Source organism: Suricata suricatta, chromosome 10 (assembly GCF_006229205.1).
Source record: "Suricata suricatta isolate VVHF042 chromosome 10, meerkat_22Aug2017_6uvM2_HiC, whole genome shotgun sequence".
NCBI lineage: Eukaryota > Metazoa > Chordata > Mammalia > Carnivora > Herpestidae > Suricata > Suricata suricatta.
Genome location: NC_043709.1, coordinates 69,234,719 through 69,259,970, shown reverse-complemented (window position 1 = coordinate 69,259,970; position 25,252 = coordinate 69,234,719). Strand labels below are relative to the sequence as shown.

General features: G+C 40.9%; 1 protein-coding gene across 1 annotated transcript in view; it reads right to left on the bottom strand.

The window, feature by feature from the left end:
- The window catches only part of ADAMTS20 (ADAM metallopeptidase with thrombospondin type 1 motif 20), a 169,938-nt gene extending 144,925 nt beyond the window's left edge, over positions 1 to 25,013 (bottom strand). Inside the window, exons 1-3 of the mRNA XM_029954152.1 lie at positions 24,923 to 25,013; positions 24,070 to 24,431; positions 5,503 to 5,665 (exon numbers count right to left, since the gene is read on the bottom strand). Of these exons, the coding sequence (XP_029810012.1) occupies positions 5,503 to 5,665; positions 24,070 to 24,431; positions 24,923 to 25,013 (616 nt within the window). The remainder of the gene's footprint in view (positions 1 to 5,502; positions 5,666 to 24,069; positions 24,432 to 24,922) is intronic.
- Between the last annotated feature and the right edge of the window lie 239 nt (positions 25,014 to 25,252).

The window sequence follows — 25,252 nt, the reverse complement described above, 5'->3', positions numbered from 1 at the left end:
AATATATGTAATCCTTGCATAAAGAAAAGATTTTTTTAAATCCTTGGTATGTTATTTATTTTTGAGAGTGCGCGCGTGGAGAAGGGGCAGGGAGAGGGAGGGAGACAGAAGATCTGAAGTTGGCTCTCTACTGTAAGCACTCAAACTTATGAACTTCTGAACCATGAGATCACCTGAGCTGAAGTCAAATGCTCAACCACAATTCAGGGGCCCCAAAAAAACTTAAGAATTAAGAGTAGACAGGTAGTTTTTCCTACAAAGAAGTGCTGTTACCACACATGAAATATAAGTGCTTTCCATGTTCTGTTTTCAAAACACACCTGGCTGGGTAACACACACTCTGGTTCCTCGCATATTGGTTCTTTTTCTCATTTACCCGATTCACATCATTTGCCAGATGTGGGAATTAATCTCATTAGAAATACAAGATAAGAAACACCTGGGTGGCTTGGTTGGTTAGGCATCAGACTCTTGATTTTGGCTCAGGTCATGATCTCACAGACCGAACATCCAGCCCCATTTGGGGCTCCATAATGGGCATGGAGCCTGCTTAAGATTCTCTTTCCCTGTGCTCCTGTTCCTCAAAAGAGAAGAGAAAAGAAAAGCAAGAAGTACTAGATAAGATTTTAGAGAAAACAGGACTTCACAGCTGTGGGACACTGCCATAGACTTAAGACAAAATAAGCGTCATATATGGCAGATTGATCCTGGTCTTTGGGATACATTGTTACATGTAGCTCTCATTCTGTGAAGCGGAGCACACAACTGGCAAAACACGCCCGCTAAGAAGACCGCTGTGTGGGTGGAACAGTCACAGTGCTGCCAGGCTTTCCCCTCACAGAAAGCATCTGTAAAAGTTCAGAATGATCACAGCTTACAGTTCCTCCAAGGATCAGGAAGAAGACCATGACCAGCCTTTTAAGAACAGCTTTTCTTAATCCATCTAGGCAGCTGTAGTGCTGAGGATTCGCATCAAAACCTTAAATTTCACCATTTTAGGATCTTTCTTTGGGGGACAAAATTTAACTTAACATTACTAAGACGACTGAAGAATGACTGAAGAAACTATTCTGAAGTGCACAAAGGTTAAAGCAAAAAGGGAAATTTGAATGGTTTGGGCAAATAATGTCATTCAAATACAAGTATTCTCTAGATAATAGGACTTTCAAAATGTAGCACTTGTTAAGTTTCCATTTAGCAGGTGTTTGGTTTAGATTTTTAAAAAAAGGCTTCTTCGGTGGGGAGGGGTACAAATTGAGAAGGACGTAGAAGAGAGTAGTGGTTTCTTTTAAAGTTTATTAAAGTATTAGTTCAAAATATTGGCTGTGGTGAGGGACCTTAGAAATCTTTAAGGTTCTGTAAGCAGGTGGCTAACCAGCCAACACAACTTTTTCCCTGCCCAATTTAAAAATTCTAGATTTTCAAGTTACAAAATACAAAAGATGTGGGGATACTGGTCTCAAGTTCTCTGTGCACCTTTTGCCAGAAGCACACCCACGCCACTGCCCGATGGACACCTTAGTGTCCTAATGCCACCTCACTTCACTCATTTCCTATAACTGCCTGGGCCCTATAGCTGTGAGGTCTGAAGTTAAAGCCTGGAAACTTGACCTGTACTGAAGCAAACTTTAAATTCATTAGCCATCTATTACCTACTCTAGGTGAAGATTCAGAGAGGGAAGTTCTCCAAGTCAGTAGCAGAGCCAGAAGTGGAACTCTGTTCCCAGACTCCCAGCTTCCTAAGTCAACTGTGGCCCTGCTAAACATGAAAGCCAACCATGTTTCTCCAAACCAAAGCTGATTACATCTTTAAAAGGGAAATAATGTGTATATAAATAAAATTTTATTTAAAACAATTCTCACGCATTCATAGGATCATCCACCTGGATTACACACAGAACAATTTTTACCATCTCAAAGCTGAGGAAAAAGATTTAAGGGAAATTCTCTTCAATACTCTCTTGCATGCACTTCACTTGTTTGACATTCAAATCCTCTGTCAACAACTTAGCTGCTTTCAGTCCCCTGGCCTTGAGTCTCTTCTCAAATCCAAAATTACGTCTTTTCAATATTTGAGGCAGAATCCCACTCAGGCTCCCACACTGTCAGCACAGTGCTGATGTGGGACTCAATCCCATGAACTGTGAGATCACGACCTGAGCCAAAACCAAGAGTCAAGAGGCTTAACCGACTGAGCCACCCAGGTGCCCCCCAAATTATCTGTAGAACTAAAGCTGCCAATTGAGTACTACAACCTTAGAAGCTCTAGGTTGTCTCTGCTTTAACCGTAGGGTCTCCTCAGTGCCCAGAGGATAGCCTACATAATCCTACACCCCTTGGAGATCTGCACTTATGTACCCTCAAGGCCCCATTTCACCTACTTCCCATGCTCACCACACACATGGGGACTCTGAACATACAAATACCACTCCCCTGTGGTCTCCAAACCTGTTCTAACTTTCATAGATTGAATAATTCCTGATTTGGCTCAACCACAGGAGGGAAATGTACTCTGCTTACATCTGCTGGCATGGTCTAGCTTTCAGTCACATCGAAATTATTCAAAATCCTCTAACTACAAACCCCTATATCTGTTTTACTTCCTGCCCAACAAAGACTTCCCCACCACTAAAGCAATAAAGCCCTTTGCCCATGCTTTCCCCACACTCCTTCCTGCCTCCTGACCAACCCAGAGGCTTCCCCACATGGCTTGTCATGGAGTGGCATGTCCCCTTCCCTTGGGAATGGTAAACAAATTTCCAAAGGCAGTTATCTCCGGGTCTGTCACCTTACCATACTTGATCTAAACAAATCTTAACTACCTTTTTCTTTTTCAATACAAGTCCCCTCCACCACCACCCTTTTATTTTTGCTTAGAAAATGCCTACAAATCCTTCACAATGAAGATTAAGTGTTTTAAGTATCACTTCCCTGGTAAAAACCCAGGGAGCTGTCGCTCAGCCTCTTGAACTGCACATAATACTGCTCCTAACCCACAGAAGCAGTGGTTCAGTTTTGTGATTTCTGTTGTGTTCTTTTACCTGCACTGGGCTTTGAGAACCTGAATGAAAAGACTCACTCTAGTCTCACCCAGTATGTTCCTTCGCACGTATTAGGGACTCCAAGACTAAGAATAAATTTAGGAAAAGCACCCAAACTTTCAAGCTGGCCAACATCATCTAAAACCCATTGATGAAAGACATTTCTACTCATGTCAACTCTTGTTTAATAGAACAGATGTTTCAAGCTCCTAACCCCATGACACTGAAAGAAGAAGGACAGAGTAGCAAGGGAAGAGAGCATGCAGGGCTTACCAGGACCAGGTCTGCTCGCCGTTGGGGGTCAACCTTTTCAGAGTATCCCCCTCCTTCCAAGGTTTTAGTTTTGTTAGAGTGGATGATGGTAGCGTGCAGAGGTGGTTTGCTCATTTTGTGGGTTTTTGGTGTGTTTTGCCATTTTTACTCAATTTTACTTAGACAATGTCTGAGGTCTACCTGGAGCCTGGCATCCACAATAGTTAGGTTTGGCAACCATGGCCTCAGGGCGCACAATGAAATCTGATGTCGAAAACAACTAAATTCATCAAGGCTGAAACTACTATGAATTGCAACATTTTAGGGTCATAATGAACTAAGACCATCAATGGAAACGTGGGTGGGGGGGGTGACTTTCCCTTCCACTTAACCTTTATGGTTCATGTGCTCAATTTTTAGGCCAACTCATTTGAAGAGGTCCTTCTCAATGAATATCCACCTGCGGAATTGAAGATCCTACAAATATATCTGAATAATATGTAAATTGGGGAAGAAAAAGCCTTAGATTAACATTTTACTAATTATGTTCACAAGTCTCCATTTTGCCTAGCAAAATGATGATTAGCAGTGAATTATTTAGGCCATTAATTGATTGCTTTGTGATTAAAGATACGTAGAGTAGTTGTACTTAAAAATGGAGGTGATTTAAGAATTGTAAAGAAAGGATGTGATCTTCAATGTTTTAGATAAATGTGGAAATGTACTGTGATTAATAAATGAAATTCCATAGCTTTCTATTTTTGTTTTTTATAATAAATATGTAGTGTAAAAAAGTTTTAAACAAAAGACTCTGGCTTTCTTGTACCATTCTCTTTCTGATAATGAACACTGATCATGAATGCAAAACCCTGCATATCATTATGTGAAACATTTATGCATTCAGAGTGTCTACTTGGTGGTTTTCTTAAGAAGCTAAACAATTCATTAAACAAGCTGCTTCTGAATGGTAGATCAGAACAAGCATAAGCTGCCTTCTGTAGAATTCTATTGTGAAGCTGTACCCATTTGTGTTTTCTTTGAAGCCATAAAAATGAAACCCTTATGCTCATATTAAAAGCATAAGAAAGGCATCTATTATGTCAATAGATTTAAAACACAGCCTTAGACACAGTGAGAACCACTCCAAAATGGCACTCTTACAATAGCAAAGGTTAAGAAGTGCATTCCCAGAGAAAACCTTCAAAGGCCTACATATCATTAGATCTCAAAACAGATGGCATTGCAGTGTTGGGACTATAGTTTATGGACACCTACAATCTCAGATAAATCCCTTCTAATCCCATTCCTTTGTCTAGATGTCGTACTTTGATGATAACTGCAGGTGCCTTTCTCTTTCTGATAATAACACAAGGATATGAAGATTCATGTACATACATGGACACAATTCTTAATTGGACTTCTATGCAATAGAATTTTGCTAGCAATAGATTTATACTTTATAGATACCTAGGACTTATACTTTACTTTATACTATACTTTATAGATACCTACCTTTCCTAGATTCTATTATAAATCTTTAGTCTGAATTTCATAGAAAAAAATATATACCACTCATTATTGGAAGTATAAACTCAAAAACCACATTATTAACCAATATACAGAATTCTCTAGCATCTATGATTCATGTATACTCAGGAAAACCTCAAACACAGCAGATGGGGATGAGAAGATTCACAGCAGCATTGTTTATAATGACAAACTGCAAATAACCCAAAAGTTCATCAATATGAAAATGGATATATGAACTTAATATACTCAATACTGCACAGCAGTTAAGACTGAGCTCCTGCTACACACACCAACATAAACCTCAAAATACTGAACAAGAGTCGGAAAACTACATACAATATTTCTTTTATAAAGTTGAAAGTGTAGAAAATGGAAAATGGATCAATGGGTTATTACTTCGGTTCTTTTTTAATTATCTAAAATTCTGCTAAGAAAAAGCATACTAGTGTGACTAGTAAATGGGTTAAAGTTTGATTATTAAATCTCATACAAGAGTACTTCTATGGATCCAAGTTTAGTTTATAAAATTGCCTACAAACAACTAATTTAACAGGTCCTTGCAGGTCAAGAAAATTTGTTTGAAATATATTTCAATATTCAAGGAACCTAGGTCAATTCTAACCTACAAAAATATTTAGGTTGTATAACTTTACCAAAAAAGTTTTACTTCAGAGTTTACCTGAAACTTCACAAGGCTTGTGAGATCGCAGAAAATAGCTGCTCTTTAATTCCTGTCTGTATATAAGATGTGGCTTGTTATGATCATCTTCAGGTTCGCTCCCATCTACCTTCATTATAGGTTCTAAGAAATATTCACCATCATGTGCTTTAAATGTTCCCATCTGAAAATAAACAAAATAGTTAGCTTTGTCACAAAGAAGGGAAAGCATGCAGTGCCACAGTTGTAAGTGAGCACACAGATGCAGGTCATCCAGGAGTCCATTCATTCATGGTCATGCACTGAACATAACGTCTCCTCTCCATGGTTCCCCTCACTGTCTTATGTAATGGGTCATGAAGACTGGACAGCTTTCTAATAGGCAGAGTTGTGATGACCTACACTCCAGGTAAGAAGAACAGCATAGGCAATTGTCCTCAAGATGGAAAAAAAAAATCTAGCACATTTTAGTAATAAGAACTTATTTGGCTTGGTCTATACAAGGCAGTGAGTTGTCTGGGGTCAGGTAAGAGATTTTGAAGGTGATGCTAGCAATTTAGAATTTGTAAGCAGTGAAGAGCCACTAAAGAGTCTTCACTAAGGCCTATCTTCTGAATTCTAGAATCCACTAACTTGTTTTTCAATATCCCCACTTGGATAACTATAACTAGTAGCATTCTCAACCTGAACATGTCCAAACCCAACTCCTGATTTTCTGTCCAAACCTGCTTTTTTCCAGTGGTCCTTATTTCAGTAAATGGCAATAGTATTCTTCCAATTGTTCAGGCCAAAAGTCCTTAGAAGTCAAGGATGGGCTCTTATGCCCAAGCTAATATCCTACATTCAAGTCATCTTCAAATCCTGGTGGCTAGGCATTCAAGGCATAACTGTAATCCAACTACTTCTGCCAAGTTTTTACTAACACATCCATGATCTGATCTAACCTAAAGTTTTCTGTTTCCTCTATAAACCAACAGCCCTTTAGTTTAGTCTACGGAGAAATCACAGTAATTTCTCTTAAATCTAGATCAATGTTCCTCAACAAACACGACCAAGTCATTCAGTAAAATCCAAAGTCCTTACAATAACCTATAATTTCCTGATGTGCCGACATCTTGGCCCTACTATCCCTCCAGGCACACAACTGACCAATTCTGACTTCTCCCACTTCCAACCTGGCTCCTTCCAAAGCTCCACTCCTGGTGTCTCTGTGATATGTCAAATATGACAAGGATGTGCTCAGCTTAGCACCTTTGTCCTTACTAAAACTTCTGCCTTCAAGCACTTCCCTAATGGTTCCTGTATCACTTGTTTCAGATTTCTGCTCCACATTTGTCACCCCATATGCCAACCCACTTCCTAGATCTATCCCTCTTATCCAGTTTCATTTTTCTTCAACATACTTATCTCTACCTCATTTTTGTCTGATACTATCCACCAACATAGAAGTCTGTAAGAGTAGAGCTTCTCCCCACACTTCTCTCTGCATGCCTCTCATGTCAGCCACACACCAGATGCTGGTGTATATGTATAACATTAGTGAAAAAGACAAGAAGGGTCAACTATGCTAAAGTCGACTAAGGTATGAAGTTTAGCAACATTTTGAGTTATAGATGGTGGCCAAAAAAAATAATAATAATAATGGCAATTATAGGAGGCTATAACATGGAGAGGTAACAAAACCTCAATTGCAGTGACAGCAATGGTATGACAGTTGGAAGAGAAAGATTAAAAGATGCCAATGCCTGAGAAAAGCAAACAGAGGGAGAACTTATGATAGAGATAAACTGTTTGGTAAAATAAGGGTTACTGAACTAACTCTAGAAATGTTAAAACTCCAAATAGGCCCTTTTTCTACCAAACAGAAAAAGAGGTCAATTACATCACAAAAAAAAATCGTGGCCTTGATTTTACAGAGGAATTCCACCAAACCTTGAAAAAGCAGATAATTCCACTGTTATCCGAAGTTTTCCAAAACATAAAACATCTAAGTTCTTTTTAAGAAATAAGTGTGATCTTAGAGCAAAACCTGATAAAAGACCCCACTAAAACAAAAACACAGGACAAGTTCATATAGATCAAGATCAAAGTCCTAAATTTTACTAGCAAACATCATTCAGAACCTGTGACAATACATGACAAAATGGGGTTTCCTAGAAGAATGTAAGGAGGATGCAATATTGCGAACTTTCTGGGGGTTTTTTGGTTCGTCTTTTGCAGTAGGCTCCATGACCAGCATGGAGCCCAAGGTGGAGCTTGAACTCAAGACCCTGAGATCAAGAGTGGAACCCTTAACTGAGCCACCCAGGCACCCCAGTACTGGGAATCTTCATTCATTACAACTCCTTATAGGAATAAGAGATTACATAACTTCTGAAAAAATGTAACATTCTTGATTTTAATGTAAACAAACCAATGCTTAAGATAAACTATCCTAGCCCAAAGATTGTGTCACATGTAAAATAGATTAGATAAAAAGATTAAGAATAGATTGGAAAGGGAAAGTTAAAAGTGTTCATTGTTGCAATCAGCCTTAATAACTAGAAAAGCTACTGTAAGGGATTTCAGTGAGATAAAATACAGGTCTAACAAGTTTTCACACATATGAAAAGACACCCATTAGAAGATATTATGGAAGAAATTACCCCATTTACAGAAAAAATGCCCAGGAACTCAAGAATGTTTAAGATGTTCAAGCACTACTAGCGAACTACAAGTTAAATGGAACCAAGTGCCATGTCCCTGAGTAGTTAAGATTCCCCAAATGAATCGATAAATTTAGTAAGACTTTAATTTTAATAAGTGTTTAATATGTAAACATCTAAAGTACATTTTGAAAAATAAAGCAACAAAGATAATTCTAGAGAACAGAGAGGACTATTCAGATATTAAGATATGATACAGCCCCATCAAATTCTTCAATGCTAGCACATGTTAAGCCCAAAGGCTAATTAAGGAAGGCAAGCATCCTTAATCCCACAGGATTCAAGACTTGTGCATAGACAACATCTCAAATCAGTAAGAATATTTAAGAATATTGCAACATGTGAGCAGATATCCAGAATAATTTGGATACATCCCACATAGAAGTCCAGAGAATCAATGATGTAAACTTTCAAAAATAAAACTGTAACAGCACTAGAAAGTAACACAAGAGAATACCTTCATCACTTTGGAATAGGGCATCATTCTAAATCCTGGCTTGAAACCCATAAAAACGTAAATATTAAGGGTGCCCAAGTGGCTCAATTCGTAAGGTGTCCTGCTCTTCATTCAGCTCAGGGCATGAGCTCACGATTCATGGGTTTGACCCTGCACTGGGGCTCTGCGCTGATGGTGTAGAACCTACTTGGGGTTCTTGCTCTCTCTCTCTCAAATCAACTGACATTTTAAAAAATGTTAAACTTCACTCAGGAAGAATATTAAAGTGAAAAGCCATTTTCAACTAGGAAATTGGCAAAAATCCAAGTTTTTTATAACGTACCTCAAATATGTCTGAGAAAAAAAAATAGGCACCTTCATACCCTGCTATGTTATACCACTGTTAGAAGGTAGTTAGTACAATCACAATACAAACCAGGTTAGTGATATCTAACACCAACACAAACTCATTTGCTTTTTGAGGCAGCAATTCTTCTTCTGAGAATGTGTGTGACAAACCTACATTCCCAAATGTATGAAATAACAAACTTATTAACCATAGCATTGTTTTCAATAGGTCCAATATCTTGCTAATTCCAAAACCACTGACATGTATTTACATAAACTATGGTACAGCCACAAAATGGAATATATTGTGGTTATAGGCAAAGAAACATTCCATGTAATGATATGGAAAGGCCTCCAACTATTTTAAGCCAAAATACTATACCAAGATGTTACTTCACAACCATTTGTGTAATAAGGAGAAACACTAAACATTTGTTTACCTGGGTGCTAGTAAACTAACTAAGGATTAGAAATAGTACAGGTGAAGGTGTATTATTTCTTTCTAGGATACTGTTTGATCTCATCAGAGCATTACATGTTTTCCTTATATGTTTATTCCTTATAGTTATTCTCCCTCATTAGACAAGAGGCTTCATATAGGCAAAGACTCAGCCCTGAATCTCCATGGTTTATTACACTAGTAGGCACAGTACAGAGTACTGTACTTGGACAGAGTTCTTGTCCAACCACTAAAGCTATGATTCCCTCAGCTTATGTTAAGCAGAGGTAGAACAAATTTGTGGACACAGGCTGGAGCTAGAATATGGAGACTATTGCATGCAGAGATGTTTTAATCAGGAGAGCCTTACCATAAACAGATGAGAAAAAGTACATCCTTATGATCATGAACCTTTAACTAAAATTAGCATTTTCTTCAAGTGGGAACATAGGCAACTAATCCTAGTGATATTGCCAATGGCAAGCAGATTTTTCATCATGTGAAGAGGTTTGAGATCTCAAAACAGGTTGATGCTCAATATTTAGTTATTAGATCTTTAATGTGCTAATAAGTAAACGTTTACATAGCTTTTTAATATCTTGATAACTATCTTTCAATATAATTGTTGTTTTTTTAGGTGATTTAAAACATTCTGAGAAGATTCCATGGGTGAATTATTAAAAGGCTTGAAGAGAAGTGGGAAGAGGGAGAAGAGTCAAAGTAGTAACTCTGGAAAATTAGAGCTTTGTGCTGCTAGGATCTTTGTATCATCGAGGGAGGGGTAGGTGGCAGCAGTAGGTAGTCAGCAAGGTCTGCAAGCAGGGCTCGCATCCATTGGTAGTCAAGAGTGAAAAGCAGCCCTCAAATGATCAGCTTTCAGAGCTAGATCCCTTTCTCTAGTTTGGTGAAGTTAAATTCAAAGTGGGCATTTATAATATTAATACTTAATTTTAATATATATCTCTAGGATTTATTTCAACCTAACAATAACTCTAAAGTTCCATTATCTCCACTTTCTAGGTAGAACAAATGAAGAGCAAAAAGGTGTACTTATCCAAATCTTACACCTAATAAGATGTAACCCAAATGGCCTGGCTTCATAGTTCAGGCCTTAACCCATTACACTGTACTAGTTATGATAAACCAGTTTTGATAAACCCTACAAATTAGTTGACAAATACTCAGTGAGCACCTCTACTATGTGCCAGGCACAATGCTAGGGGTCAGAGATGGAGGTGAACATGACAAATCCCTGCCTTCTAAGAATTTACCCTTACATGGAAAAGACAATAAAGCTATGCCAGGTGGTAGGAAGAGCAAAGAAAATAAGGCTGGGAACTCTGGGAAACGGTATGGAGGTGCCTCAAAAAGTTAAAATAGAGCTACCCCACGACCCAGCAATTGCACTAGTAGGTATTTATCCAAGGGATACAGGTGTGCTGTTTCGAAGGGAAACATGCGCCCCAATGTTTATAACAGCGCTATCGACAATAGCCAAAGTATGGAAAGAGCTTAAATGTCCACTGACAAATGATGGGATAAAGAAGATGTGGCGTATACTCAGCCATCAAAAAGAATGAAATCTTGCCATTTGCAACTACATGAATGGAACTAGAGGGTATTATGCTAAGCAAAATTTGAGAGACAAATAGGACTTTACTCACGTGGAATGTGAGATACAAAACAGATGAATATAGGGAAGGAAGCATAAATATAAAAACAGGAAGGGAGATATAACATAAGAGACTCTTAAATACAGAACAAACAGGGTTGCTGGAGAGGCTGTGGGTAGGGGGATGAGCTAAACGGGCAAGAGGCATCAAGGAAGACACCTGTTGGGATCTGCACAGGGTGTTATACATAGGAGATGGATCACTGAAATCAATTCCTGAAATTATTGCACTTTACGCTAACTTGGATGTAAATTAAAAATAAATTAAAAAAAGAAAGGTAGGGAGACCATCAGCGTGGGGTGGGGAGGCACTTCAGGCTGAGGCTAAATTAAGGTAGCCTTGGAAAACCCTGGGAGGACATTCCAAATAGAAGGAGCAGTGACTAAAAGGCCCAGTAATGGGGGAAAGCTTGGCAGAACTGGGAGACAAGCGACAGAACAGGGAGGCTGAAGCCGTGCCAACAAGCCGTGCCAACAAGCAGCAAGCTAGACAGCTGGACAGGCTGCAATTGTGTTTATCACACCTCCATACTCAAAAATATATTGGTCTGGGGTGCCTGCAATAGCTCAGTCAGTCAAGGGTCCGACTCTGGCTCAGGTCATGATCTCCTGGATCGGGAGTTCAAATCCCACATTGGGCTCTGTGCTGACAGCTCAGAGCCTGGAGCCTGCTTATGCTCTCTAAAATAAATTTTAGAAAAATTTTAAATGGATTGGTCTGCATTTAAAAAGTCAAAATTTTTAAGGAAACCTGGGTGGCTCAGTTGGTTAAAGCATCAGACTCCTGATTTCAGCTCAGGTCATGGTTGAGCTCTGCACTGATAGCACAGAATCTCCTTGGGATTCTTTCTCCTCTCTCTCTCTGCCCCTCCCCCACTAACTCATAAGTACACATTTGTGCTCTCAAACTTTTTTTTTTAATTTTTAAAGTTTGGCAATCTTCCTCTTAGAAAAGCAAATCCTGTGAAGAACCAATTCAAGAACCAATCACTAAATCATGGATAGGATAAGCACAGTCTTAGTGAATGAGGCTTCATTATTATGTTATGTTAGAGACGATAATTTTGAAATTGTTGCTTTAAATTTCATTGTAAATAACATTTAAATCACAATTTTAACTAAATAATCCCTTAACACCATTTAAATGATTATAGCAATTATGGTCATTAGTTGTTCATCACACACAATCACTACTAGATCAACATTTCCTTAAAGATAAAGCCATTACTATGCTGACAGTTCCAAAACTCTAAAACAGGGCTTAAGACATAGCAGCTACTCAATACATATCCAGAGACATGAACATGTTTGTAAGAAACACGGTGAACTACCTGATTTTATCCCCTTTCGTTATTTTTTCCTCTAACATTAAGTTACGGTGGTTTGGGGACTGGTCATAAATGTACATACTTTTGTTCTCTTTCAATGCTAACTGGTAAAATGTTTTGGCACTCAATTACATCATAGGTTAGGATTATACTTTTTTAAAGACTTAAAAGATAATAAAATTTTAGTATGTTAATATTCCAATAAAAGAGATGTAGCTATATGTTAATTCATCTACTTCTTGGATACTCTTCTAGTAGCCTATACACTAGCATATTTAATTCTACAAGTTCCTGTTTTCCAGGGATAACTACAAATCACTTAATTTCAATATATTCCAAAATTCCAGCTCCCTGTGCATTTCCAGAAAAACTTCAACTCTGCCTATAAGGAACAAAGACCCTATTTTTGAAACCTGAATAAATGAGCCCATGGAAAAATTGCTTTCTGTCTTTTTAAAAAAGCATGCTGAAGAAGGGAAACGTGATAGTATCTTGGTAAAAGATACAAATAGACATGAGGTGGCTTATTACATATCTAAATGCATCTCCAAAACTACTTTGAATTCCAAGCTACTGGGAAAAGCTATACTGAAGCTCTACCTTGGAAATTTTTAAATTTTTTGAATCAGAATATGACAATGGGGTGTTTCTAGCATAATGTTTCAATTAAACTGCACAGGGGTCAAGCTTGTATTCCCAAGAGAGAAGTGAGACGTGAGAATAGCTCTATCCAGAGTCTGTCAGAACTTCCTCTTAAGTTGTACTAGAACACTGGAGCCTGCTAAGAATATTGCTTTTATAACTCAGAGGCTTTTCTCCAACAAAAACCTTATGTTTTAGAATACTTAAAGAATCATTTGTCCTCACAGGGACTCCTCTGTATTTATCAGTGAGAAACTTATGTTACTTCCACCACGTTTTCTATAACTCACTCCACGGCAGGGGACTTTCTATTCAAGTAAAAATATTAGAGCTTTGCCTAAAGGCTTGTAAGGAAGCTTTTTAACTTGGAAAGGAACCTGGTAAGAAATTGGAAGACTTAAAACAGGTGGTTCATGGAATCCTATTTAGATCATGCCATATTTTTAGCAACCTGCCTGTCTGCGAGGGGCATTGCAATTTGATTCATGAGAAAGGCCAATCAAATTCCAAACACTTTCTTTTGATGACTATTAAAAGCAGCAAAACTAGTTTTCGCTTGGTCAAGGGTTTCCCTGTTACTTGAGCAACGATCTTTTTACCGAGCAGGATTGAAAGGCAGTAAGTGATTATACATACAACTGGTTCTAATTTATTCTCATAGGTCAAAATTTTTATATAGAGTATTTTTATATATGTAATTGTTTTTCCAAAATGCTCCTTCGTATTGTGGCATTTATACATACTTTTTTCCAGAAACATGGCAAACACATGTACTGGAGCCACAACCAATAAAGTACTCAGATTTCACTGAAGAGTAAAAACCAGTAGAATATAAACTGTTTGGACACTTTTCCAAAGTCAGTGACAGTTACCACGTTAGCATTGGCAAGTACAGAACATTCCAAAATAAATTCCAATTGAGTAAGGCAATTAGAGCCTATAAGAATTTCAGGAACCAATACTCTTAGTGATTAAGAAAATTGGGTTTTAATTTTAGGAGTGGATCATTGGTAATGTTTTGGTCTTTATGGGGGTAGTTTTTCATAAAGCCTAGGAAAATCAATTTAATGCTATTTATGAGAAGAGAGCCGGTAGAGACAATCTGTGTTTGCACTTATAGAAACTTAGGCAGGTCACTTTATATTGGGCTCTCCATTCTACAACTTGTAGAATAGAAATAATTCTATCTACCTAATTTCCTAAGAAAGCCAATATTGTTTAAAAGTCAATGGTTTTGAAATAGATTTTGAAATAGGATAAAAAATTCTCCACTAAAAACACAGATGTTGGGATACCTGGGTAGCTCAGTCAGTTAAGCATCCAACCTCGGTTCAGCTCATGATCTCAGGGTTCAAGAGTTCCAACCCCACATAGGGCTCTCTGCTGTCGCACAGAGACTGAAGGGGGAGGGCGGCGGGGAGTCCTTTGTCCCTCTCTCTGCCCCTGTCCCAGCTCACTCTCTCAAAAAAAAAAAATTTTTAAAAACACAGATGTTACAGCTACCCTTTTTCCTCTAAAAAGATTAGAATTGTTATGTAATAAAAGATCATGAAGATTAACTCAGATTCATTTTTATTTTGAGCTACTTCATTGGATGCAGAAGGTTTTTTTTCCTCCCTTACAGTTCCTAACACCACTGATCATGCCTAGGAAAGAGCATCATACATATGTATACTTTGAATATGAAGAAAATCTAGTTGGCTCCAGTTGTCTAAAGTAGAAAATTCTAAGACTTTCAAGAGCGGTTTTCTCTAGCAGCATTCATTATTCCCCATTCCAGAGGACAACTCCAGATTTCCAGCATAAAAGTGGGAGGACGCAATAAAGAGAAAATGCATTGCCTATACTTCCTCTGAAAAGAGGCCACACTCCCCAGTCTTTGCCCATGAGGATCAAGAAAATGACTCCAGACTCATCCACCCAAGCCTTATATATAGCCAAATGAGTGTCCCAGCAACAACACCAAGGAATAAATTCTGTAGTATTTCTTCCTTGTGGGCACTGATCGATTTTTGGAGTTCTAGAAACTCACAGGGGTAGAGAACAATCAACATTGCGGGAGGTATAGGGAGTGGTTTTCAGGACAGCCTCTCTCAACTTCTTACTGAAGTATCTGAAGACCTAAAAGCTAAAGTCATAACATTTAGAAACTTATAAAGAGATCATTCAGAACTGTTTTATAGGTTTATAATGGAAAGGCCTTCATGATTATGAGACGTTTTAAGTCAATGCTACTTCAAAACACATGTAACATCTAGGACACATGTCATATACCTACCAGACCATCTGTCATATAGCATGTTTTTTCTAGTCTAATTTACAATTAACATGGACTTTTCAATTATTTAGGCAAATATGTCAGTTTTTTTCATTTATGTCTCCCATTGTATTTTTCCCCTCAAGTGTACAATATATTATAGTTTAGTTCTACTTTAGTACAGCTGAACTTTTATTATCAGTAAGGAAGAATTCGGTATTTTGCTTCTCCTTAGGAGATCTTGGCATTCACAGATTTAACATGAATGCCTTTGGCAATGGTCACAGAAAATTAACATGAAGTAATTACCAAAACTCAATCTGCCATCAGCAGTCAGCTAATTTTTTTTTTTTTAATGTATCAAGCTGTCAAAGAAACCTGGACTAAAAAAGCCCCAGCTGCTTTAGTTGTAACATAAACCATAGTCCCTCAATTACCTCAGCACTCCTAAAACCTGGTTCAACCCCCATCCCCACCCTCAAACAGCATCCTCCCAGAATCTTAGGCGTGGCCATGAAGGGATGGGCAAGACTCACCCAGAGAGAACCAGGGTCCCTAGTGGTTGGACTGTCCAGAAAGAGGAATCAAAGAAGGTGATCAAAGAACTCTCCTGCCAAGGTAGAGGTCTCCACAATCCCTCCTCAGAAGTTGTCCAAAATGGCTACAAATCAGATTCCTCTTTTTCTGTAGGAAGTTTAAGATTAGGGTTGCAGTCATGCTGTGTATATTGGGTTGGGGATGAAGACCGTGCCCCCACAAGGTGGTGTCCTTATAGATGAGAGGGGTAGGTTTGCTATGCAGGAAGGAAAGAACAAGTGGGTATTTGGCCAACAGAAGGGCAGTCGGTGGTTAAGACTGCTGGTGATGACCAGCCCACAGTCTCTCCTCTTCCTGGTTTTATCACTGCCCCTCCTCTCCCAGGCATCAGCAAAATGTTGACACAGTAGGGTGTCACTTTGGGACTAAGGCAGTCAAGAGCCAGAATGCCTTCTTCACGCTATTACTGTGGTAATAAAGCATTTATGCAGCTCATGAATATTTAAGTTTAGTACTCTTGTACAGACATTACAGTACCACCAATATCTAGTAGTGAATAGTATATAAGCTTCTTGGATAGCTTAAGTATATTTTATGGAAAACATGAAGTACAAGCAAAACAGGAATAAAGTCTCCTGTAACAAGGGTTCAATATAACCCCATATGAAAAGACAACTTAGTTATCTTTTAAACTATGCACAATTTTTTTAAAGTATGTTCAAGTACTTCAACTAAAGTTGCTAAAATTTTCCCTGCATTTATAACTGATGTAAAGAACTAGCATAATTACTTTGCACATATTAAAAGCTGCTTTAGCTCTTTCATCTGTATATATACTGAGCATTTCTATGTTCTCAACTGGGTGCTGCCATCGCCATCCCTGCACTTAAAAATCTACAGATGATATCAACAGCTACAATTCATTATATGATGCATAAGGAGTCACCAGTAATGGAGCAAAGGCAGGCCTGGTCAACTTGGTCTAGAGAAAATCAGGGAAAGGCTTAAAACTGATCTGAAGGATGAATAGTTTAAAAGAACGAACATTCTAGACCAACAGTAAATTTAGTTCAACTATTATACTATAAACCTATTCTAGAACCAAACACCTGTTTCTAAAATAATTATCTCTTCCTTGCTACCTATTCTGTCATTAGCTTTCTTGGTTAATGGTCACCAGATCATACAGTCATTTAAGTAAAAGTAATCAAAACCACTTTGGTCTTCTAGGGTCCAAAATTCTAATGTTTCCCCTATAAGGCTGTTCAACTTCAACAATTTAATTTTGATAGTTGCTTGTCACGGGGGTTGTTATATGCATTGGGAAAAGCAGTATCATGGTCCTTTGGCCACTAAATGCTAATAGCTTCCTCTATACCTCACACCCTCCCAACTGTAACAGCAAAAACGGTGTCCAAACATCACCAAGGATCACAAGAGGCAAAAATGCCTCCAGTTACCTCATCAAGATAAAGCTTCTGCACAGCAAAGGAAATCAATCAACAAAACTAAAAGGAAACCAATGGAATAGGATAAGATATTTGCAAATGACCTATTGGATAAAGGATTAGTATTCAAAATCTATAGAGAACTTACCAAACTCAACACCTGAATAATCCAGTGATGAAATGAGCAGAATACATGAATAAACATTTTTCCAAAGATATCCAAATGGCTGACACATGAAAAGATGCTCATTGGGGAAATACAAATCGAAACTACATGGAGATACCACCTCACACCACTCAGAGTAGCTTAAATTAACAACTCAGGAAGGAACAGATGGTGGCAAGGATGTGGAGAAATGGAAACACTCTTGCACTGTTACTGGAAATGCAAACTGGTGCAGCCTCTCTGGAAAATAGTGTGGAGGTTCCTCAAAAAATTAACAGAATTACCCTATGACCCAGCAATAGTACTACTAGGAATTTATCCAAAAAAATGCAGGCGTGCTGATTCATGTTTTAACAGTGCTATCAACTGAAAATGTACAGAAATTTCATCAACTGATGAAAAAATAAAGATGTGGTCATATACACACACACACTGAAATTCTACTCAGCAATAAAAAAGAATAAAATCTTGCCATTTACAACAATATGGATGGAACTGGAGACCAAGAAGTTTCTCAACTTCTACATATGAGGGAAAACATAACAGAAGACCATGAGTGAAGGGAAAGAAAAAAAAAAAGCTACAGAGGGAGACAAACCATTAGAGACTCTTAAATACAAGAGAACAGAGAGTGGAAGGGATGAGCACTGGGTATTGTATCTAAGTGACTAGTAGTGGAAATCTACTCCTGAAGCCAAGACTACAGTGTATACATTGTATGTTAGCTGCTTGACAACTATGTAAAAAAGTTAAAAGAAACCCTGCCCCCACTTGAGAACCACTAGTCTATAGTAGCATACCTAACACAGGCACCTAGTCTTTCCCTTTGTTGCTGCAACCACAGCAAGTGACTTTTTCCCCCTCCCATAGCCTGCAAGAGTGATCCTTTCAGTGATTCACTGCCCCCGCCCCCCGTACCCTGCACAGCGTTGCGTAAGGAGAGGCTCCACCTGACACATAACCCGCCCATCATCACAGCTCAAGCCTCATGCTTTCACAAGTCCATGCTTTAATGCAATGTCTGCCTTAGCCTCATCTCCCAATCCACCCTATGTTCCAGCTGCACAGGGCCATGAGCTGCCCTTGAATTCCCAGAGCCACATGGAGTTATCCCTCTTAAAGTCCAGTAGAGGACTTTTCCAGCACAGGTCTCCAGGCTCTTACTCTTATTCCTTCCTCCAAGTTCATACAGCACACTTCCTGCACTCTTCTCAACAGCAAACAGACTTTGGTTAAGGGTTTGCATGCCTGATGGCAGTATATGGTGGCCCTGAACATGCCGAGCATAGCTGGCCAAGGATGCCGGCCACTGGGTTTTGAAATACATCCTTGTTTGCACCCCAGCCATCTCTCAAGTGCTACTCCCTTTCAGAGAGTGTGGCGAAGGATACCGAGGGCATACTCCTCCTTAGGAGGCATGAGACTCCTCTCCCAGCCTAACTCATCTTGGGGCAAGCTTCCCTAAACCTTGCTTAGACTCCCCAGAAGCCTTGGATGCTCCTACCCAACCTTCTCATCCTCCCTCTGTTTTAGAGTTCACCACTCCTTATTTTCTCTAACACGGGCACTTCCCCTCATAAAATGCCACACAATCCCATCTTGTCACCTGCTTCTTGGAGGACCAAGACTAACACTGGAATGTTAAGAGACCGTAGAAATTCTCCCTGATGGAGTACTTGATAGAGTATTTGAATAAGAGATCCTTATGAATTATTCCAAATATATATGTATATATTCCAAATTATTTGGAATTTTGAATTAGTCCAAGTTATTCAATTATTGAATTATTCCAATATATATAAATACATATCATATATATGTATATATATGAATCCAGAATGGCATATGTAAGGATCTGGGGCAAGGTTTGTGGTGGGTCAATAGAAAGTTTAGACGATTTTCCTAGAACACACAAAAACAAGTGAGGACCCAGATAGAAAAAAACCACATCAAAACTGAACAAGCAACCACTAAGGCCACTCAGTGATCAGAGCATTAGTGCCTGACACGCTGCAGAATGGTTTGGAGAAACTTCAAATAAGTACACAGCGCCACTGCAAGTTACTGTAGGAGAACACCGTGGAAGCCAGATGCAGTGTCTGGTTTTAGGACACCTGGAAACAGTTTCTTTCAACCAAGACGACTTCATTGCTTCCAATCCTACCAAGAAACAGAGAATTAACAGTCTAGGCAGTCGGGTTAGTCCCTGAGGGCCTTGGGAAGAAGGGAACCCCCTGGGTAATGGGACAAGACTGGTGGCCCCAGGCCTGTTGGGAAAAGCCTCTAGATTTATACATGCCATCCTGACAAGTATACACCAAAATTTCAGCTTAGTAAATACTGGCCTCCACTTTAGCAAGAGTGCTAACATTAGGAGATAGAGAACAAGACCATAAAAGCCAAGCTTAGAGTTGAAAATAGGAGTAGTAAGGCCTGATAATCATACATTCTGTGACAGTTCATCAATGGACTAAATAAGTTTGATTAGCCATTATTTTACTTACTGGTAGTCTTATGATCCTGTTCCATTTTCAGATCTACTGTAGACTTCAAAAATGAATACATGTGTTTAGATATATTTGAGTGTGCTATACTAAATGAGAAATTAAACAGAGAAGCACAAATGACACACACATGAAAAAGACTTCTAGCAGAGCCTCCTGATTCTTGGGCCCCAAACACTTAAAACTAAGGAGCGCCTGGGTGGCTCAGTCAGTTGAGCATCTGTCTCTTGATTTCGGCTCAGGTCATTTTCCCCAGAGTCGTGGGATTGAGCCCCGAGTCGAGCCCCGTGCTGAGCTCAGAGACTGCTTGTGATCCTCTTTCTGCCCTTCTCCTGATCGCCCCCGCCCCCTCAAAAAAACAAACAAACCCACTAAGTACTAGCCATGACTTAGTGATTTAGTGAAAGATATAAATACCAAGACTTCTGAAGAATTGAAAGAATATTAAGCATATAGAAAAAAAAGTTCACCTGTTTGGGGTTAATCCAACACTAGCAGTCCACGAAATGGAATTCATGTTGAGGTATCAATTTTTTTAAGCAGTTGCATACACAGATTTTTTTTTATTTTTTTAATGTTTTTTATTTATTTTTGATAGAGAGAGAGAGACAGAGCATGAGAGGGGGAGGGGCAGAGAGAGGAGGAGACACAGACCCAGAAGCAGGCTCCAGGCTCTGAGCTAGCTGTCAGCACAGAGCCTGATGTGGGGCTCGAACCCATGAATGTGAGATCTGACCTGAGCCAAAGTCGGAGGCTTAACTGACTGAGCCACCCAGGCGCCCCACAGATATTTTGAAAACATTTTGGTTTTCATCTCCATCCTCAGTAGTCACCATAGAAGGGGTAGATGCTACCTCAAGTAGGAAGATGGAGGGAGAATGAGTTAACTAAACAAGACGTGAAAGGGGAATTTCATGGATTCCAGGAAGGGTGACTGGAGGCAGAAGACACAGATAGAAAGACGTACATGTGCCAACTTCTCCACAAAGAATGACGATCCTACAGACAAAGGCACGTTAGTTTAAGGGGACTGCCAAAAGAAGGGTTTTAGCACGTGAGATTCAGGGGAGAGACCCTCTGAAAGGGATCCTCCCTCCTCCACACCCCCCCCCCACAAAGTTAGAGGTGTGGCAGAATTCAGCAAAGGGAAGAACTAAGTCTCCCTTGACTTTCAAATGTCATGGAGGGTCTCATACCCTTAGAGGAGTCCGGAAGGTTACCAGCAGCAGCACCAAACCACCTTACGTGGGGAGCATACAGCAGCAGGAGCAAAGTGATAGGGCCACACAATGCAGCCGCCAGACATGTAATAAGGGCTAGAGCCACAGCTCACAGGGATCTGCAGCAGCAGGGCGAGCCCAGGAGGGCAGGACAGGAGCCTCCGCTGAGCAGAGAAGGCCACAAGTTCTCAGGTCTAGAATTAAGCTGGTGGCACAAGAGGCAAAACAACTAGGTCACAAAGGACATCAGAGGAACTAGAGGGCCATCTCTCCACCTTCCTCCCAAACAAGGATCCCAGAATACACACTCTAAGGCCCTACTGTGGAGGTCAGTTTTCATTAGTACATGTATGCTTGAATCCAGCAATGTAGGACACAGTGAAGAAATCAGCAGTAAAGTATGGAAATCAGATACTCCTTTCAAGATATTCAAGGTAAGTATTTAAGTAAAACATCCATTTATAAATAAAAATCAACTTAAAGCAACACAGGAAACCAGAAGAACTTCTCTAAGTTTTAAGACTGGATCGAACAATCCTTCAGTAAACTTCAACCTCAGCGGATATTGGACTGACAGGTCCAAGCCAGATCACAATTATGTAATAAAGTCAAAGACCAGTCTGGAAGCAAGGAGGAGCAGGGCCAGAAGATTAGGATTAATAACTTGGCAGGCGTTGTTTCAAAGTTTATCTGCAAACAATTCAACTGGTCCAGGTTGTGGGTATCACAATTTTATACAAGTCTAAAGACTAATCTGAGACTATGAAGAATTGGATACAGTGACAAATAGACTGTAGAACCCACCAGGAGTTCAGCTAGTTGAGGATACCATTATTGTAAAGGAAGTTAATGATTGAGTCAAGGGAGAAAGATATATAGTCATAAGTATATAGCTAATCTCGGCTCTAGTGGAAATATCAAAAAACAAGAAGCCAAAGAAATGCCACTGCTCTTATTAGGAATTTGGACTCTTAATTGGTCATGATCACATTACTAAAAGTCTCAGCTGCTATTTGCTGGATTACTGGAAGTCTTCTCCCTACCATGACTGACGTCCTCAATGCAGCCTTACAAAAATTTGAACCCTTACATAGGTATAAAGTTTAAAAAGTTGAAGTCTGAGAAGGTCAATAAATCTTTCAAAATCAAAATATATATACAGAAGTCAGAACTTAGACAACAATATCTAAATTGGCATAGTAACAGGCAAGGATAACTCTAGTCAAGACCTAAAAACAGTTCCATCTGTTTGATTTCAAAAAGGGGAATTGAATAATAATTTGAACTACACCAGCATTATGAATCAACATGAACAAAAACCTCACTCCTAATAATGCTTCCCATCTGGAATGTTTTTCCACGCCATGAAATAGTAAATCAAGAAAACATTAACCATGACAAATTGTGGTAGTAAATCTAGAATTTTCCAGACCAGCTACACATTCTGAAAAGGTTCTAGGAATATTTTTTCTTTCCTTTGATATATAGGTGGCTGTGTAAATATTAGTGTGTTTCTGCCATTCTGATGTTGCAAGCTTTCTATTACATTTAGATACAGCAGAAAGGAAATTGTTCAAGACATTCCATGTAAATATAGCTCCAAGTAGCATGAAAAAGAGCAAGGAGACCTTCCAAGATTTACTTGGTAATGACCAATACTCACACCCAGGTAGATGTCTTGCATCAATTAACCTGAGAGGAAGCACTGCATTTGAACGCTAGAATCCAGTAACCAAATTCCTAGTCGTTTCTTCTTGAACTTGTCTTTTTAGCAGAAGAGTTAGTGAGTTTGTTTTAGCAGAAGTATTGAAACCTGGGGTTTCAAGAACTTGGATGGGAAAATCTTAGATGTATTTTCACTAACCTCTGATATTTAACATTGTCTTTCATTTTGATCATGGGTAGAACAACAGACATTGTGACTTTGTTACTGGTAGAAGGATGCCTTTGTATCCATTATGTAAGCTATCTGGTTTATGCTTACTACTGCTACAGTAGTAAATAGACCCCCTCCAAAGAAGATTGCTGCGTTGATGAAGCATAGAGTGTTCTGATGAAGTATACATTATGAAATCGTCAGTTGTGTTTGTAACATTTTGATTACTGTTAGTATTTAAAAAGGAAGCCAATGAAGGTTTTACACATTTAAAGTTATGCTGAGTAAAGGCCCTGGGTTCCCTCACATTGCTGAAGAAGTTCATGGTTGGCAGCGGGGAGTGGGTTAGAACCTCTGCCTTCAAGGAAGAGGAACAAAACACAAAGAACCCACTATTTTTATTTCCTCTTTCCACAGTAAGGTTTTTTTCCTTTACAGAAGAATCTTTTACTCCTGTCACTCCAATGATCATTTCTCATCTACTGGTACCAGGTCTTCGTAGATACCCTGTCAAACGCAGTGCAATTTAAACGCCAGCAGAGTCAGCCTCTCTGGCCAACCCCCTACTATCATAAAAAGCCAACTTTCCTTTTTGAGACCTTTTCATTTTACATATACTCATTTTCATGCCCTTCTAACCACTCAAGGAGATTTCAGTAAATTCCGGGGAGTCAGCTTCAATAAGTGGTCCGGAGTTGGTGTGTCTGAGTGCAATCACCTGCTGTTGGAAAAGACATCTCACATGTGGCTCAGGCCCCATAGGGCCGCTCCCTGACTCACTAGCTCAGGATCTGGTTTCAGGAGTCTCCCACCTTTGCAGAAAGGGTCAGTTTTGCCCAACAGGAAGGGGCGGCCTCGGCTTGGGTTCATCTAGGTGTTAATCCCTCTGATAACCCACTCGGACCTCTCAGGTCACCATCAACTCGGAAAAAACCCATGACGACCGACGCCCTGAACAGAGCCCTTAACTGGGTCCCAAGCGAAACGCCAAGGGGCCAGAGGACACTTACCAGGCCTCCACAGAGGCTGACGACCGCCGTGTGCTCCGCCCGGGCGTTGACCTGGCCGCGATAGAAGCAGTGGCGGAGATCCGGGGCCAGCACGCCGCGCTCCTCAGCCCCGCGCGCGCGGGCCCCCAGGTGCACCTCGGCGTAGCCGGCGGCCAGGAAGGCCGCGTCCGCGCTCAGGTTCAGCTGGAAGAGCTGCCCGTAGGCGCGGATTCGGTAGTGGGTCCTGAACGGCGCGGGCTCCGGCGCCTCCGAGCTGCGCTTCCTCCGGCTGAAGTGGTGGCTCTGAGGGAACACTTCGCCAAACTCATTGACCCGCGCGGGGGTCACCACCTCGTAGGAGGCCAGTGTCCTCACCAGGGCTTCTACAACCGCAGAAATACGGCCCCTGAGCCCGCGGCCGTTTCCGACGTCCCAACGCCCCGGGTCCGATACACCCGGGGGCACGACCGAGGCACACACGCGGGCGAGCGCGCGCGCACACACGAACACGCACGTGCTCCGCGTTCCCACACCCCCGGCCCTCCCAAGCAAAGACCCTGACACTCCCGGGCCTGAGCAACCCACCCCCTTCTCCCATCCCTCTTTGCTTCCCAACCGCCCGCTGGGGTCCTCCGGGCGCACGCGCCCCTCTGCCCCCAGGAGCCCCCACCGCGTGGTTGCGGGAGGGACACGGGTCCCCGGCGCACAATTCCTCGAAACCCGGGGCAGCTGCAGCCTCGGGGGATGCTTGGGGCCGGCTGACCCGCGAGTCCGGCGAGCCCCCCGCAGGACCCGGATCCTCACAGCGGGGCTGGGCCACCCACGCCCCCCTCGCCCCCACCGCGCTGCTGAAGGCGTCCCGCGGCGACCTTACCTTGCCTGGGGTGGAAGCGAATTTCCCAAGATCTGGTGATGAACAGCGAGAGCTGGTAGAGCAGCCCCGTCAGCCACTTGGCCACCCGCATGGTTCCACCCGGGAGATCCCGACCGGGGAGGCCAAGCTGAGCCGCCGGCCGCCCAGACCCGCTTCCCCGCGCTCCGCAGCCTCTCCTCCCTCTACGCCCGCCGCGCTCTGCGCCGGCCGCCGCGGCGCCTTCAGCAGCCTGCGGAGCAGCAGTCCCGGCCCCGGGCCGGCCCGTCTCGCCACACCGCCAGCCTCCGCTCCCTGAGCCGCTGCCTCATCGCACTGCAGCCCCGCAGCTCC